Source organism: Lycium ferocissimum, unplaced genomic scaffold (genome assembly GCF_029784015.1).
Source record: "Lycium ferocissimum isolate CSIRO_LF1 unplaced genomic scaffold, AGI_CSIRO_Lferr_CH_V1 ctg4949, whole genome shotgun sequence".
In the NCBI taxonomy this organism is placed as follows: Eukaryota; Viridiplantae; Streptophyta; class Magnoliopsida; order Solanales; family Solanaceae; genus Lycium; species Lycium ferocissimum.
This window is the reverse complement of record NW_026725821.1, coordinates 25,826-44,471: the sequence shown is the minus strand read 5'-3', so window position 1 is coordinate 44,471 and position 18,646 is coordinate 25,826. Positions and strand designations below refer to the sequence as shown.

At 37.3% G+C, this 18,646-nt stretch overlaps 1 protein-coding gene across 1 annotated transcript in view; it reads right to left on the bottom strand.

Annotated features, from left to right (window-relative positions):
- Window positions 1-801: 801 nt before the first annotated feature.
- Window positions 802-18,646, bottom strand: part of LOC132044585 (MADS-box protein J2-like) — a 34,494-nt gene continuing 16,649 nt past the window's right edge. The window contains exons 3-8 of the mRNA XM_059435080.1: window positions 3,305-3,366; window positions 3,000-3,099; window positions 2,360-2,401; window positions 2,239-2,280; window positions 2,007-2,146; window positions 802-1,165 (exon numbers count right to left, since the gene is read on the bottom strand). Of these exons, the coding sequence (XP_059291063.1) occupies window positions 1,075-1,165; window positions 2,007-2,146; window positions 2,239-2,280; window positions 2,360-2,401; window positions 3,000-3,099; window positions 3,305-3,366 (477 nt within the window). The 3' untranslated portion in view covers window positions 802-1,074. The remainder of the gene's footprint in view (window positions 1,166-2,006; window positions 2,147-2,238; window positions 2,281-2,359; window positions 2,402-2,999; window positions 3,100-3,304; window positions 3,367-18,646) is intronic.

The following is an 18,646-nucleotide window of genomic DNA, read 5'->3' as shown; positions in this document are numbered from 1 at the left end:
CAAGAACAATTAGCATCAATGTCGTGCTTTATATAGGAGTGGTGGTAGACCGAATTGAATACGTTCTCCCAATCCAAAATCCCATAGAAATTTGATTAAGGAATCCAATTAGAATTGGAATTCATTTCCTTAATTGTTTCCAACTCCACGTGTTTTTTCTCCTATATCCAACACACTTTTCATATATGCAAGTGTAGTCATATTTCCTAGTTTGAGCACGTTATTCTGATCACACCTTTAAACCATAAACTAATTCCTCGAGGAATTCTTCTTGCACATGGAAACTGCTTCGTACCACTGATCACCAGTCACATTCAGTTGTCTATGAAGGACCTGGTTCTTGCAATGTCTGCATGACATTACTTCAACCTTGTACATAGCTTATTCAATTTCTTTAATAGACATGATCAGGACCTGATTCTTGTGTATTATTTGTTGGTCATCAAAACATGAATTTAGCCTAGCTCAACAATATTCAAGAAGGTTTCAATTGATGTGACGGACTTGAGGAACCATCCTCTTTATACACGTTCACGTAGAGAGTCACAATAGATACAAATTCTTAAAGAACAAGCTAGATTATCAACTCAAACGAAGTTATAAGATACACTGGATAGTTGTTACCCCGACATCATTTACTCCTTCGATATAAAGTCTTTCAATCATCAAAACATATATAGGTGAAGACGACTCATCTGAATCCTTCAATCATCAAAGCATATATAGGTGAAGACGACTCATCTGAATCCTGCCACTTAGACAATCATGTATTTAAAGTTGGACAAAATGATAACAAAAATATCGCCTATAATCATCAATTCCAAGATACCACAGTGCAATAATTCCGTTAAATTACATAGGATATAGATGTTTTTGCATAGTTCAGATGGGACCATCAGCAGTTGTTATTTTTATAACAAGTTATGAGTGTATTAGTGTCCTCTCTGCTTCAACAATAATTACAAGTTGCTAAATACAGAATGTGGCCACAGTAAAAACGAGAATACAGAAATTAATATCATCTTCGCATTAGTCATGCAAGGAGAAAAAGAGATAACATATTTTAGTAATCCATTACAGCATCCATCCTGGAATAAATCCATTAATATTGTGAGCAGTTGCTGCTGCATTAGCCTCATGATTTGCACCCATATTGGGATTGTATCTGCATAAGGAAGATTAAATAAAAAAAAAAAAAAAACATTAAGTGTATTATAGTACTTCAAAAATTTCGAACGAAGCTAATGAATGCAAGGCAGGGCAGATGCACAATTATCATACCAGTTTCATCTGAACCTAGTACTTCCGACGCGAAACATAAACTTATTTGTAAAAATCTACTAAAATTACAAGGTATAGTAGGTATGAACCCATAATTTTAAAAATAAATTGGGTTCAATCCTAAAATCTTTTAAGGTTAAACCCATAAAATTCAAATCCTGAATGAATTTGCCTCTAATTGCAAGGCATAGATAATTCCAACATATTAGCAGTCGGTAGAGATGGAATTAGGAATATAATCATATAAGGAAATTACTAATAATTCTAAAATGTCACTCTTAAGATTTGATTATGTGACCTTAAGTAATTTTTGAGTCTCCGTTTTTATATACTCCCTCCATTCCAATTTATGTGGCACCTTTCAGATTTCAAGATTCAAACAAGTCTTTTTTTTACCATAATTTTTCAATATATCTTTTAAAATATTTTGAATTATCTATTATTGTGACTTATTGTACTTTTTACGTAATTTTCAAATAGTATGTATTTTATTTTTTTAAAAAACTTACAGATTCCATGCGCGAATTCGCGGTCAAAATTATACTGTTTGACTCTCGACATCTGAAAGGTGCAACATGAATTGGGACGGAGAAAGTAGTAATTAAAAAACTGTCTTATTTGCGCAGTATGATATGTTGATGAAAGTGATTCAGATAAACCCTTTGCCACAACCCAATCAAAGCATTAAATTATGGATCGGACTCTGCCAAGTTTAAAAGTAATACCCAAATTGAGGAGATGAAGAATTCAATCCCAGAGGTTGAAAGAATCCTTGATCAGTTTGTCGATTTGGTTGCATTGTTTGCCCTCCATTATTATTTCCCCAGGACAATCCAAGTGGAATTCGAGCTGCATTTTCTTCCAGCTGATAAACATAACAAAGAATGATTTGAATACAAAGTTGACAAGCAAATTAAATGCTCAAGTTAAGTTTCTATGTTAGATGATTTTTCATACCTTGCTTCTAAGTTGTTTATTTGTTTCTGCCAGCATTTGCTCCTAATAAATTTATACCCATATTAGAATTTTATAATTTCCTTTTGATAGGATAAATGAATTTTGTAATGTGAAGGTGTACCTTTTGCTGAAGGTCTGCGAGCTGGTCCAGCATGGATTGAGTCTGCAAAGGTGCTTACAGATAAAATTGGTGTTGTAAAATGAAATTTATTCATTTTTCGTCAGTTTCCTCATGTTTACAACATTAGTTTAACTTCTATGAATGAATTTTACGCCATTAGGCCACCACAAGCATAAGTCATGTACGTGCTATCGATAACAAGTGGAACTAGTAATATAATCTAGGCAAGCAGTCTAATATAACTGATTAAATTAGATTGTTATATAGTGCAAAAGAAATTACATTATTAGTATACTCCCTTCGTCCCAAATTACTTTTCACATTTTTTTTTTCGAGAGTCAAGTTATACAAACTTTGAACAATATTCTTTTCATTATGATGATATGAAAAAAATTGCAACTTATTATACTTTTCGTGTAGTTTTCAAATATCTAAATTTTAATTTCAAAATTTTAAATTAACATAATCCGTTTTAGTTCCAAAGAAGATAAGTCAAATTGACTCTCGAAAAATGAAACATGACAATTATTTTGGGACGCAGGGAGTATAGGTTAAATCCTCACAACATTTAGGTATTAAGCTAAGGGAGGTACACATCTAGTCCAAAATTAGCAGTTCGAATTGAATTATTTGGAATTACCTTCTTTGACCTGATTTGCTTCAAGGAAGCATCCAATTGGTGCTCAAGCTGCTCAAGTTCCTTCGAATTTAGTGAGCCCAAATCCTCTCCAAGAAGATTTCTATTAAATTGATAAAAACAAATATTAATGCCAGATTATTTTTTTACAAATAAAAGAAGCAGGTGTATAGGGAATACATGAGAAAACTTAGCTAACTAAAATTATTTTCATTGAAGTGATAGTGTCAAATATCTACCAAAAAATAAAATAAAAAAAATCAAGTATACTCGTTCAGGGTGATTTAATTAGATCACTAATTCCTTACCTCTGAGATTTTTGAAGGAGCTCAACCCTAGCTTTTAGCCTCACATACTCATGGTAGTTGTTCTGTAAAAACAAACCAAAAACATTTAAAATTTATCATAAGAATTTACTGTGAATATGAACGGAGCAATTCATATATTATCTAAAGAAAATTTATTGGAAGAGACATGTGCAAAGTTTAATTTAAGAGAGAAAGACAGACTTTTAAACTTGTGATCTTAAACATGTGATGAGATCTGAGGCTATTAAAGTTGTCATTAAGAGTAAATTGACAAGTTTAAAATTCAATTGATTGCAAATATGAAAATGTGTCATGCTTTTTGAAACATATTAATAAGGAAATAGTGTCATTTAAATAGCGAAACTATTGCATTCTGGAAAATGAAAGTCGTTTAATCAATTGACGATTCCGATTCTAGAAAGAAGAAACCTAATTGATAAAGGTGTACTCCTAATTAAGATGCAAATGTCTGGCTACAACAAGGAATGCATTAATGCTCATTGTGGTTGAGAATATGGTTGATTTAGAGGCAAATCTAGGATTTACAATTATCATACTCTAACTTGCACTTTCACAATATCAGGGAAAATTGCTCTTTTGGTTCCACTATATGTGTAGGAGAAAATCTCACGTGACTATGGTCGTGGATCAGCCATGTTGTATTTGAATTACATCCCCGCATGTTTATCTTTACGTTATATTGTATACGGTAAAAACCGGGTAAAGTTTGTCCGGTGCAACTCGGGATTGGTAAAAGGAAGAGAACGAACGGTAGTGTCTGATCCTAAGAAGCTTTGCGTGAATTCGTTGTATCCGGAGATAACTCCTTATCGTGGTTGGTCCGGTGTCCGATCCTTATATGGCCGAGTTGGTTGTGGTCGTCTGCCCGGTTCGAATATGGCGAAATCGGTCGTGGCCGTTAGCCCGGTTTCTTCGTGACCATTCTGATCGTGGCCATTGGTCCGGATAATCGGTTATTTGCCCGCCACGTGTGGGAATCTGCCACCTGTTTCTGACAGTCGTACGGGTGTCAGACCGTACGACCTAACCTTATCCATATTAGGTTTTCTTTATCCTAAAAGGGCCCATGATGTATAGAAGGCCCATAGAGGAAAAACTATAAATAGGAGGCATTCTCTCATTTTTTAGGGTTGGCTTTTTAGATCCAAGAGCTTTGTACTTTGAATATAGATATATATATAAAATCTCTCCCTCTTTGGTTTCCTGAGACTTTGGTCCGATTTTCCAGCTTAAACAATTCATTGAATCACCTTATTCAAACATTGCTTGGAATACACATAAGATCTTAACTTAAACAAATCCCTAATATCATTATTCAGTTTTTTATAGCACACCAATTCATATTTAGGCCATTTCGTGTGTATGCCGGTCAAGGAGCGCTTCGACCCACTCGTTCATATGCGGGATGACCGGGGGTATCCTTGCCGTGGCTATTGAGAAAGAAAGGGGGAATGTAAGCGCAAGGGACTGAATGAAGGAATAGAAGCATAAACTAATGAAGTTGGGATTGAGACACTTACGATTGTCATTCCATTTTTTCGGGAAAGGCATGTATTCCTCCGGGATAATATCCGAGGTCCTCACTCGAACGAAGCGTTCTAACCAGCCCCGGTCTCTATCTTCGTCCATTTTTGAGAAGATCGGATTTCGGCCTCTCTTGGCTAATTTTATTACGCCTCCCCGGAATCGCCTCGGGGAATACAGGCGGATCAAATGTGCCATCGTGAATGGTTTCTTGGCGTTGTTGGCCAACAACCGGAGGCAAGCTACCGTCCTCCAGATTATCGGTCCAATTTGTGCGAGGGTGACATTGTAGGTCCGGCACATCTCCAGTACGACCGGATCAATTGCAGGTTCCAGCTTCAGCGTGAAAGGGTAAGTGTAAACATATAAGAAACCCTCCCGGTGGCCGGTAATAGATTCATCCGGGCCAGGAGCAAATACTTGCACCGGACGGCTATCCCATCCACAATCAGTCTGGACCTGGTCAAGCTTATCCTCGGTGATGGAAGAGGGATATCGCCTTACGTCATACCCTCTATCCGAAACTAATGAAGGCTTCTCTGCTTCAAACTCTTTGTTGAAGTTGGGTTTGATCGGCACGATATCCAAAGCCGTAGGCTCGGCCACATTCTTTCCCTTCGGCTGAGACACCGGCTCAGCCCCTTGGGAGGAAACCGAGGGAATATCCTGGGAAGTGGTTTCAGTATTGGCAGACATTTGTGATGGGTGGAGAGTTTGAAAATTTGATAAAGGGATGAAGGTAAGAGGATGGAAACTGTGAAGTAAGGAAAACGAAAGCACAAATGGAAAAAAATGATCAGCAAAGCGACACTGGAGTGGAACGGGTTCCTTGCAAGCAAATTTAAGTGGCAAATATGGGTGGTAAGATGACAGAATCAACGATGAAAAAGAAGATGGTAAAATAAAATGAAGAACAGAAGTGAAGTGAAGAAGTTTGAAGTGAAGATGGTGAAAATGGAGAAAGTAAAATGAAGAAGGAAGCATATGGAAGGTTATATATACACGCGTGGGATCGGGCGGTTAAAAATCCCGACCAATCGGCGAGCGCCATGTGTCCCGTAATAAATGAGGACGTGATTTGAAGGGACGTGCGTAACGGCGGTTGCAGAGCTTGGACCAGTCGGGGTACGACACGTGGCAAATGACAGAAGAAGGTGACAACTGTTCCCGCCAAAACGAGAAGATAAGAACGAGCCAATGTGATCCCCGGTTGCACTATTCATCCACTTCCCGTTACTCCGATATGATCTCGGTCCAAAAAGTGTGGGGACTATCTGTATACGGTAAAAACCGGGTAAAGTTTGTCCGGTGCAACTCGGGATTGGTAAAAGGAAGAGAACGAACGGTAGTGTCTGATCCGAAGAAGCTTTGCGTGAATTCGTTGTATCCGGAGATAACTCCTTATCGTGGTTGGTCCGTGTCAGATCCTTATATGGCCGAGTTGGTTGTGGCCGTTTGCCGGTTCGAATATGGCGAAATCGGTCGTGGTACATTAGCCATTTCTTCGTGACCATTCTGATCGTGGCCGTCGGTCCGGATAATCGGTTATTTGCCCGCCACGTGTGGGAATCTGCCACCTGCTTCTGACAGTCTTACGGGTGTTAGACCGTACGACCTAACCTTATCCATATTAGGTTTTCTTTATCCTAAAAGGGGCCCATGATGTATAGAAGGCCCATAGAGGAAAACTATAAATAGGAGGCATTCTCTCATTTTTGAGGGTTGACTTTTTAGATCCAAGAGCTTTGTACTTTGAATATAGATATATATAAAAAATCTCTCCCTCTTTGGTTTCCTGAGACTTTGGTCCGATTTTCCAGCTTAAACAATTCATTGAATCACCTTATTCAAACATTGCTTGGAATACACATAAGATCTTAACTTAAACAAATCCCTAATATCATTATTCAGTTTTTTATAGCACACCAATTCATATTTAGGCCATTTCATAAGTGAAATATACATATACATCTTTGTTCACCAAAAAATAGATTAAAGTGCCACATATCCTATACCTCATTTACAAATTCAACTTATTATCCGATTTCGGGGTAAAACATATATCTTTATATTTCCAACTACATGTTAGTTAAACTTTAGGATAAACTCAAATACTATCTGTTAAGAGAGTTTGTACTCAACTATACGACTATACGTGTATAGGGTCCTGTATATATTGGGGTGTTTTCCTCATGAATAAAACACTCATCTCCTCAAAGCTTACAATGTGCAACCAGTGTTAGAAAGGTATTTAGTATTTACCTAACATAATCAAAATCACTCTATAAAGTGGAACCAAATATAATGTCAAATTTCGATGATTTCAAGACATTCTTTATGAAGGTACTAGTTGAAACTTTAAATCACTAACTACAACTTTATTTTATTTTTAATTACAGTTTAAATATGCTTGGAAGAAACGTAGAATACAATATTAAATGAGTTCCATGTTAGAGTAATAACGTACGCAAGATTATTTCAATAAGATCATAATTATAGTTTTTATAGACGGTATACAATAAGGGTTAACTTTTATATGTTGGCATCATAAAGTTCTCACACTATACGAAACCAATTACACAACTAGCACTTGATTTTATTTGCGCCGTCATAATATATTAGGAGATGTACCATAAGCATAAATAGGCGGTGCAATATTTTAGGAAGCTGTATATATTTAGGAGACTATTACCTAATTTACGAAAGGTTTTCCTGGTTAGCAAGATTTAGGATTTGTATATATGTATTTGGCTTCAGCCTATTCAATGGAATACAACGTTAATTCCTTCAAACTTTTTCATGGTACCAGAGCCATAACCCAGAAGAAATTGGGAGATGGTTGGCGACGATAAGAAGAAGAATGGAGACGGAGGCAGTGGATCAGGAAGTAGCAAAACTCCCATGAATGATCCGGCATCTCCATATTTTTTGCTTTCGGCAGATCACACAGGAATATGTATGACTCCTGTGGTTTTGAAGGGCGAAAACTATGCTGAATGGGCTGAGGCAGTGAGAAACACTTTTAGAGCCAAAAAGAAATTGGGTTTTATCGATGAACTGATTACACAACCCAAGGAAGAAGGATTTGAACTCAATGACTAGTATGCCGTCAATTCGATGTTGGTTGCTTGAGTCTTTAACACAATAGATCTGCCACTTCGTTCGACGATCTCTTACACAAAAACTGTTAAAGAACTATGGGAAGACTTGCGAGAACAATTTTCAATTGGTAATGACATGAGAATGCACCAATTGAAAAGCAAACTTGCATCCTGTAAACAGTGAGGACAAACTGTTGTTGCATACTACGGTAAACTGAAAAGCATGGGGGAAGAACTTGTTAGCTATACAAAAAGTCCAATATGCGTATGTGCTGGGTGCACTTGTGGGGCAGCGAAGGAACTGGTGCAAGAACGTGAAAAGGAGAAAGTTCATCAATTCTTGATGGGACTTGATGATGAGGTGTTCGGGATTACGCGTTCCAACATATTGAGCACGGAACCTCGGCCCACGTTAAATAGAGTCTATGCCATGATTATACAGGAGGAGCGACATCGGAATGTTGCTCGAGCTAAGGAGGAGTGTGCAGATGTTGTAGCCTTTGTTGTGCAGTCCTTATCTCATGCTCACAGCAACTATAGTGGCGGACGATCTAATAACTCGAAAAAACTAAGATGTGCTTATTGTGGAAAACTGAATCATGAGGAAAAAGACTGTTTTCAGTTGATCGGGTATCCTGAATGGTAGGGTACAAGACAAGGAGGAGGAAGGACTAATGAATCATGGCGGACAATCTGGAAGCTTTGGTAATTCTGGACGTGGTGGCAACAGATATGGTAGCACCGGATGTAGTGGCACTGGTCGTGGAATTGCAGCAGTTGCCAATGTTACTCAAGCAACCGAATCGAATAGTAAGACAGAGGCAGATGTGAATGCTTGGACGGGGTTATCTAATGATCAGTGGACTGCGCTGGTTTCTAGGTAATGTTTTTGGAATTCGCTGGATTGTCGACACAGGGGCGTCTCACCATATGAGTAGTGATGCTAAGTTATTAAGTGACTCATGTGATGCGCCACCATATTTGGTCAGCCTTCCAAACGGTTCCACGACTATCGCTTCGAAGATCGGAACTATTATACTCGCAAATAATATGAAATTGCATAGTGTTCTTTATGTACCTCAGTTAAAATGCAATTTAATCTCTGTATCTAAGCTTACTATTGAAAATCATTGTTTAGTCATATTTGATGAGAAGCTTGGTGTGATACAGGACCGGACTTTGAGGAAAATGACTGGTTTAGGTGAACAACGCGATGGGGTGTATTATCTCAAGGCAGCAACACGAGCTCAAGCACAAGCAAACAACACACATAAAGTGGACAATTTTGATTTATGACATTGTCGCCTTGGTCATCCCTCCGATAAGATAGTTTCTTTTCTTCCTGAAATTAGTAGTCGTAATAAAGTAGATGAGTTGTGTAGTATTTGCTTAAGAGCAAAACAGACACGAGAAGTTTTTCCTAATAGTAAGAATAAAAGTGTTGATTTATTTGAATTAATTCATTGTGATGTGTGGGGCCATTATCGTGTTCCTTCTTCTTGTGGTGCAATGTATTTTCTTACTATTATGGATGATTTTTCTTGTGGTGTGTGGGTCTACTTAATGGCCGAGAAAAGTGAGGCTAAGCATAAGATAAAACAATTTTGTTCCATGGTAATTACTCAGTTTGGAAGAAGGGTGAAAATACTTAGAAGCGATAACGGTAAAGAGTTCACGTTGTTGACACCTAATTTTTGACCTCCCATAATTTGTTTTAATTACCCAGAGTCCTTGAATATTAAACAGAGTGAAATATGTATTTTAAGAAGTCAAAATAATTTTATAAATTTATTTAGATAATATTTTACCAATTTTTCTTGATAAAATAATTTCTATAACATTATAAATTAATTTAAGTATTTTTAAATCATAATACTTTTGCTAAAATTAACCAAGAGAGAAAATAATTTACCACAATTATTCACTTAATTGTCTAAATTGTTAAAATGTCAATTTTGCAAAGTATTTTGCTCTGTTTAATACAAGGAATCCGGCTAATTAAATAAATTAATCATTGTACCCCTCAATCCGTGTTTAATCAATTTATTAGAATTTATCATAATTAATTGAGTGTTTAATTGTGGTTTGTTCTGTAAATTACACATTAAATTACTATAATTGGAATAATCAATTAATAGTCCAGTTATGACCCAATTGAAAATCAATTTTCTTATTTGAAGTCATTATTGCAAAATTAGCCTTTTAATTGTTATTTAGTTTAATTGTAACCTTATATGAAAGGGCCAAAATCATTGGTCTAAGTAATTAAGGTCATTTTTGCAAATGTTACCCTAAGATGGCTAATTGGACCAAATAAGACCATAAGTAAAATAGCCTGGTCTTTAAATTAAGCCAATTAAGGCTATGTTTGCAATTAAAAGTCCTTTTATGAAATTGGCCGTGTCTCTAGTTAATTAATTAATTAAATACTGACAAATTTTGGTCATAATTGAAAGGTTTAATCAATAGGCATTTTCAATATGTTTTTGTTTGCTATCTTTTAAAGAATCATTTTTGTACCCTTCCATGTATACGCGTGTATACACGAGTATAAAAATATATATGTATATATATATATATCGCGTATACGATGGGCTACCCCTCCATTTTATTTCTATTTGGCCGAGTCCAGCCCAATATAGGGCCAGACCCGGCCCATTACAACATAAGTATATAGGGGTAAGTGGACGGCCAAACAAACCCCTTTAGGGGTTGTTTGTCTTCAACCTAAGGCTAGGCGCTGCCATGTTACCCTCTCTCTCTCTCCTCATCACACTGACTTAAAATGGTAAGGAGCAGGTTGATTTTTCTTTTCTCAGTATTCGTCCGACCATTTGAGGTAAAGAATTTATTATCTTCACCCATTTTCACCAAACTCAACCCCAAACACGGTATATCTTCTCACTTTTTCTCTATTATTTGACTTTTCGTGTAGCAACGGTCAAATACACTGAGAAATTTTAATGGTTTTTGTTGTGTTGCAAGTTTGAATCGACGAATCTCATTGGTTCGCAAAGAAACGAGAAGATCGACTCATTTTTGGGTTAAATCTAACTCTTTATCTGTTTGTTTGCTTTTTCTCAGCCGTTGATGTTTGTTGTGATAATATGCAATTGAGAAATTTCAAAAGTCCCACATCGATTGGAACTTAGGGTTTTATGATTTAGGGGTTTTATAAATAGAACCCCAACTTTGCAAAGAGAGAGGATCGGAATTTTTTTTTTTACTTGTACACAGAAAACTCGAAAAACCTAGGGTTTCAATATTTTGAGACCTTTAACTTTTCTGAGTTAGTAAGTTTAAAAATTTGTGTCTTCTTTGTGCTCTTTGGGTTCGTAGTTGAGTTAATTTGGGAGGAGAAGATCTCCAAGTCCAAAATCTCGACTTAAGGCTGCTCCAAAAATAGGTAATTTCCTATCTTTTTATTTTTTTATTTTTTCTGCATTCTTTCCTATTCTGTAGTTGCTCTGTGTTAGCTTATTGCTTTTTTGTATGGCTTGCAAATTGTTGTTTTGATCTGTGTAGTTAACATGTTGGTATATTAGTCTAGTTTGTTCAAGCATATAAATTACATGTTGCTTTATCTTAATAGGAAGATTAAGTATTAGCTTAGTTGTTTGTTAAGTAGATGTTAGTTGTAATCAGTTGAATAATGTCCATATTTTGTTTAAGAAGTTAAAATCTGTTTGTTGTGCTTAGCTTGGTTTAGTTCAGTTGATTATTGTTGGGGTTTTATCACTCGCCTTAGATAGGCTCAAGTTATGTTCATGTTTGTTTTAAGAGTCTTAGTATGTGAGGAAAAATTTTGTTTAGGCTTGTTTGAACTAGTTTAGCCATCTACCAGCTTTATGTTAAAATGATTTTTGCCTGTGATTAGCGTGTTCTCCAAACTCATGTTAGTTCATTTTATTTAGCTTAACATCTATGTTTATATGTACTAACTGTTTTATGGTCAACCTATTTGCTATGGTTACTTGAGTATTCTGTCAGCAAAATGATGTGAAGTATAAAGTAGAGATGTGCATGTTATCTAGACATGCCTAATTATGGTTAAGTTCATATCCATGCCTACTTGAGTCTGTGTATGCTAGTCTTCCCTGTAAGTTTGAGAATCTGAGCATGTGCTGTCATTCTACATGTTTAAATCTCAGTCAAGGTCTAAAGTGTTGAGGAAATCAGTTTATATGGATGTTTGTTTACCTTGACTGGACCATGTCTTTCAATTGATACTCTCATGTGCAAAATACTAAAATGTTAATAGATTCTGCACACATGTTATACATTGCTATGTGATTAGTTGTGGGTGTTATATAGGTTGAGACCCTGTTGATCATGTTTGTATGCCTAATTAATCTATAACATGTCTGTCTTAGTTTAGGTCACCTAGTTTCCTATTAACAATATGAAACATGAAGTCTAAAAGGGTCCAAGTATGCTATAGCTAAGTTCATTTGAGGCTTCGCATACCGATCTTGATGAACTTGAGAGTCTGAGCCTATGTTGTTACTCTATGTGCTTGGTTCTGGACCTAATTAGTTGGGTGTGTGGCCTCTCTGTGTTTAAATGCTGAAACTAAGTTTTCTATATGGGTATCCTACTACTATGGTCATGTTTTTTGTCCATTTGATTGTCAAAGCCTATCCCTGCTTGTCTTATCCTATTTTGAAAGCTAGTTGTGACTAGGAAGCATGTTAGTTGAACATAGTGGGTGCAGCATCTTGTTTGATTGAGTCTGATACATGCTGGTGTTTAGAATGGTTTTTCTGTGAGTCAAGTGTTGTATTACAAATTTCTTTAAGTTCAGAGCATATGTGAATAAAGCTTTCTGTGTTTGATTGGAATCTTGCTTAAGTCCTTCAAGGTTTTCTTTGTAAACTCTTTTAAAGTGTCAAATGTAATCTGTTGAGACCTGCCTTCCTCTTTGTGCTTTCCTACTATTTCCTCTAAGTGTCTTAATGCATACCTTGTTAAACTGTTGTCTACATGTGGAGTAATACCTGCTGAATGTAGTGTTTCCTTTAGGGAATGCCCTTTTACATATTTAAGATAGCATCTTAAGCATGCACTATCTCTGTCCAGATGTGAATTTGTTTGTTGAATGCATATGAGGTATATCAATGTGTATCTGAGATTTTCTGTGAGTTTTTATGAAGTGGATTGTGTGAATACATGTTGTACATGAGGGATATACCCCAGTATACTAGGCATACATGATTGTCATATACTCTGTAGTATATGAGGATTTGTATACTTGGTATATGGTGGGTATACCACCCATATGAGTCCATAAATGTTGCCTTTGCTGTTAAGTTGTGTCTTGGTTTTGGACCTACTCCTCTATGTCTTGTTGTTGAACCTTAACTTTATTGATTGTTATGAAACTCTTTAGGCCTCATTTCTGGGCCATAATTGCCTTGATCTAAATCTGTTAACCTCATATGAATTTTTTCTTTAAGTATACGATTAGAGTTTGGGCTGTCTACTTTCTTCATTTCTTTTAAAGTTTGGTTCAGTTGGGCCATCTGTGTTTGGGCCAGACCTTTGTGCCATATTAACTTAATTAATTATGTGATTGTATACTATATGTGTGGATAAGTATAGCTAAGTTTCTTCTTGTAAGTTTAGTATACCAATCTTGAACACTCCTCTATATACCATGAGCTTAACATATAAATGGAGATGCCAAATGACACTTAAGGATTAAGCTTAAGCTTTCCCTGGTGTCTGCCATGCCTGGGGTTCTTGGAAACCCCTTGGATCTTGTGCGGCATCAGGAACAAGAGGGTGAAAGCTTTCCTTTTTGGGCTATTTTAGTATCTCCATGGGTGTGTATATATCCATGGTATATCGGCTTATGGTTGTGTATATTTGTTTGTGTGGCATTGCCTGTTTTGTTCAAGAAGATGATCTTGTGGGCCTGTTTTTTTTTATTTTTGATGTTGGGCCTGCTTCTGTGCTGTTTTAATTTATAAGGGCTTTAAAGTTGTAAGTCTATAGTTATTTGCAATTTTGGGCCTTTTTCTTTGTTGTTTCCAGTCTATATGGGTACGAATGTCTAGTCGAGTTACTATTTCATTGAATGATGTATATTTTAGAATTACATGCCTTATATGCATCTATTACACAAGTTTTCTTTTACTTCAGTCTCAGTTTAAACATGTCCTAATTCATATCTCTTTTCCCTTTTGCTGGCATGAAACATCATTGTTTGGGTGATTTCTATTCCATTGGGCCAAGGGCCCAATAACCTTTCTTGATCGAGTCCGCAGGAAAAATTGAAAGGGAAGCTAACATTTGCATTTGAAGGCCCACCTATGGGTGAATATAGGCAACTGGTGGGATTAGGTAGGCCCACCAGCCTAAACTCTCCTCCTTTTATTTATTTCACATGATGTAAATGTATTTGTGAAAACATATGTATAATATTGAAACCCCTATGAATGTTAGAATTTAGGGAAAACGCTAGTATTAGTAGGAATGTCGCCCAAAGATTTTCAAACTCGACTAGTCCTAATTTTGCATGAAATCGGTATTTAATTTGTTAAATCTGAACTGGTCTAATAACTTGATTGAAGTTGAATGATTTTTGGGCTTCTGCCCCTTGTACGATTCGGATATAAATGGATCAAACGGAAATGATTTTTGGGCCTTAAGCCCACAAAAGAATTTCTTTGAAAAAGGAAAACAAGGCTGTACGATTTTGGTTGTAATTTGGACTGCACCAGAGGTATTTTAACAACTGTTGGGGATTATAACTTAGACTGAATTTTGAGAAAAAATAGATGTAAAAGACCAAGTTTTCAAAATCAAGACAATGACTCGTTTTGCCTTTAACTTGGACAAACTCTTTTTTCAAAATAGGATAAAGGGTATTTTGGGGCCAAAAGCCCAAACTTAAGGGACCAAATCAAGGAGAAATATATTCGGACCAAGTTTGAAGTAAGATGGAATTTGGACTAGACTATGAGTTGGCCCATATGAGCTTCAAATAAATAAGCATTTCCTATGTATATATGTATAAAATAGGAGATATACTCCATATATTCTTATATATGTGTATAAAACCTATAAGAAAAAAACTCATATCATTAGGACCAAAATAGTAGTGACTCTACCCGAGAGGAATCCCGAGTGTGTCTTGGTCCGGAAATGAAGTGAGTTGAACACTTATATGGATTTTTGAAACCTAAAACCCCCTTTTTCTAAGGGGACTTTTTGCCAAATTTTTCCTGGAGTTTATGATACAAATGAATGATGATTTTTTGAGGAAAACTAACATTTTTAAAACAAATAAATACAGTTAAATGACACATTGAAGCTCATAGGTCAACCGTATTCTACGGATCTTTAATACTAGGGTGCGTAAACCTTCCCTAAGGGATCACCAGAACCCTTATCTCGAACTTTGGTACCAAAAGATTTCTCTCTTGCTTGAAAAATCTTTAAATCTGGTTTTCCTAGTTTCCCATAATAAATTAGGTGGCGACTCTAGAAATACAAAAATCCAATTTGAGCACCAACAACTTTGTAGTAACTTTTATGCCTTAACCAACGTAAAAGTGAACCGTAACACATGTGTCTTCATGTTTTCTCTGCGGAGCAGGGAATAGTGCATCAAACAACTTGTGTTGATACCCCACAGCAAAATGGATGAGTGGAACAGAAGCACCGGCATATTTTGAATGTTGCTCATGCACTTCGTTTCCAAGCGAATATGCCGATCTCATTTTGGAGAGAATGTGTCTTGACCACAGTTTATCTTATTAATTGAACTAACTACTGTATTGAATGGAAAGACTCCTTATGAGTTAATCTGTTATATCCTGTATTTTGTACATTGGGACATTCCGAGCTAACTGTGATAAGTTAAGGACAAGACTATTTCGGCATACGAGGTAAAGACTCTTAACCTCCAATTTTGTTTTAAGGCACAAGTTGCTTATGATTTTATTGGCATGGAATATTAAGGAAAATTTGGGGTTAAAAGTTAATTATGGAAAGTTAATAATTCATGAAACAAAGGCCAAGTTGGCCGTGTGGCATAGGTGGGTTCCCACCCATGGCTTGGCCAAATTTAATTGATCCAAGCCATGTGTGGGGCATGGGCCACTTGGATGAGTTATATAGGCATACAATTGATGACTAGCAAGACAAATTATATTCATCTTTCACCTTAGAAACTTGGAGAACCTTGGAGAAAAAAAAAGAATCCATATTCGGCCATGGTCTAGCCGAACAAGGTCCATGAAAAATTGATCGAAAAAATATTTTCTTCTAGCAATTCAACCAATTGGAAGGTCCTTGTTAATGTGAAATAGTTGTTGGAGCGATCAAACCATTCGTTTTTACCATTTACAACCCTAGCCAAGTTGTGGAGTTAAGTGGAAAAGGTAAGGTTTAATCTTCTTTTTCATATGTTATGGATGGTTTGTGTGTGTTGTAGAGTGTATAAATGGATGAAAATCATGAAATTTTTGTGTTGGGGTGGTGGCCGAATATGGGCTGTTTTGTATGGCAAGGAATGAACTAATTTTATTTAGTATTTTGGTTGTTGTTGTTGTGGATGCTATGATGATAATGAAAGTTTAATGATTCAAGTTGAAGTTGTAATTATTGTGGGCTGTTTAGAAGCCAACGTGATTTGTATGTAGTTTTTATATTTATGAGAATGATATTGTTAGAGTGTGGATTGTTGGTGTAGTTCATGAATTTGGGAGAGAGGAATGTGTTGTTGTTGTGCTTGTCGGGTTTGGGGAGGTTTCGGGTGGAGTGATGTTTTGGTTGGGTTGTTTTGAATATTGTGCGGGTTGTTTGAAGTGTTCTTGGATCTTGTTTGAATGATCTCGGATTAGTACTTGAACATGTGAGTGTTGATGTTGGCTTACTTAGTTGAATTGAATGTAAATGGAATGTTGTCGAACTATGTAATGATGATTTATATGCATATGGTTACTCGCGACTCGGGGTTGTTGCTCGTGCATACGCCGAATTTCTTGTTGCTAGCTTGAGATTGAATTTAAGTGCCTATAACTAATGTTAGTAGTAGTTGTTGTAAGGCCCCTTTCTTTCTTTTGGCATGTCGGTTATATCATCGTGCGCACTATGCTATATTCGATGAGTATGATGTGTTATGGTTCAAATGTTGCATAAAAAGTTTTGTTCCTATGTCGTATAATGTCGTAACTTTCATAGGGGGCTCGGATCGCTACGTTCGTATATATATTACGGTGTTATGATGTGTTATGGCGTTATGATGTGTTATGGAGATATGTTCTAGTGGCATTACGGAGATATGAAATCTTAGTCTACTTATCTATTAGGATGATGTGTTATGGCGCCAAAGACGGGTGGCGACCATGTTCCTCTTTCGAGCCACGGGCCATTATGTCATGATTTGTGTTTCAAAAGTAAATGTTTTGGTATTTTGGATATTATATTTATTTATGATGTGTTACTTATCGTTTATGGAGAGATTATGAGATATGCAATTTTACGGTGTTATGATGTGTTATGGCGCCAAAGACTTTGCGACCATGTTCTCGCATGACTTGTGTTTCAAAAATAAATATTTTGGTATTTTGGATATTGTACTTATTTACTGTACTTCTTGTTCCGGTTATGATCTTGTTTATTATATTTCATGCTTTGCATACTCGACACGTTTCGTGACCCCCAACTTTCTGGGGTCGCGTTTCATGCCGCAGTACGAACGCCCACTTTGGTGATCCGCCAGCTTAGGACATCTACTCTGCTATCTTGGAGTGCTCCTTTGTTCCGAGCCTATATTTTGGTACAGACTCTTCCGTTGTATATGCATATGTCCATTCAGGGGTACGGCGGGGCCCCGTCCCGTCATATGATTACGTTGTTACTTTTAGAGGTTTCTAGACATATATGTGGGTTGTGAGTATTACTGTTCAGTTGTTTTCGTATGATATATGTTTTGGGCGGTCCCACTCGCCGTGGCAGCCTCATCGGCTTGCGTATGTACATATTTTAGGACGTTGTGCTTTATGATAGCCTTGCTGGCTTCTGTGATATCTATTTGTACATGCGACACTTTAGAGACGATGTCTGACCTTTGTATATGTATAAGCTATTTGTATGCTGATTCTGGTTATTGGGTATGTACGAGTGTCCAGCTCGGGCACTAGTCACGGCCTACGGGGTTGGGTCGTGACAAAAGTGGTATCAGAGCGGTTCGTCCTCGGAGTGTCTACAAGCACCGTGTCCGGTAGAGTCTTGTTTATCGGTATGTTGTGCACCGCATCTATAAACGGGAAGCTACGGGACATTTAGGATGTTACCTTTTCCTTCTTATCCTAGATCGTGCGATAGAGCCGTATTATCGGGATGACTCCTCCCCAACGAATTGTTATGTTTTCGGCGATGCCTCCAAAGAAGGCGACGGGCGCCCCGAGAAGGCAAGTCGGCGGCGGCCGGAGAGACTAGCCAGGGCCGGAGAGTTACCGGGGCCGTGCTCGGCCCCGAGGTTGTGTTCCGTCGGCGACGAGCTGCGCTACACGCCACTAGCGAGAGGCGCATAGGGCGGCCGGCGGTGCGGATCGAGGGGGCGGCTCCACGCCGGCTCCGGGTTCCGTGCCGAGCCTCCGGCTCCTCGGCCGGGGTTGAGGATAGGGCTATGAGAGATGCGGTCCGATTCTCGACCGGACTAGTGGCGAGGGCGGGCTCGCGA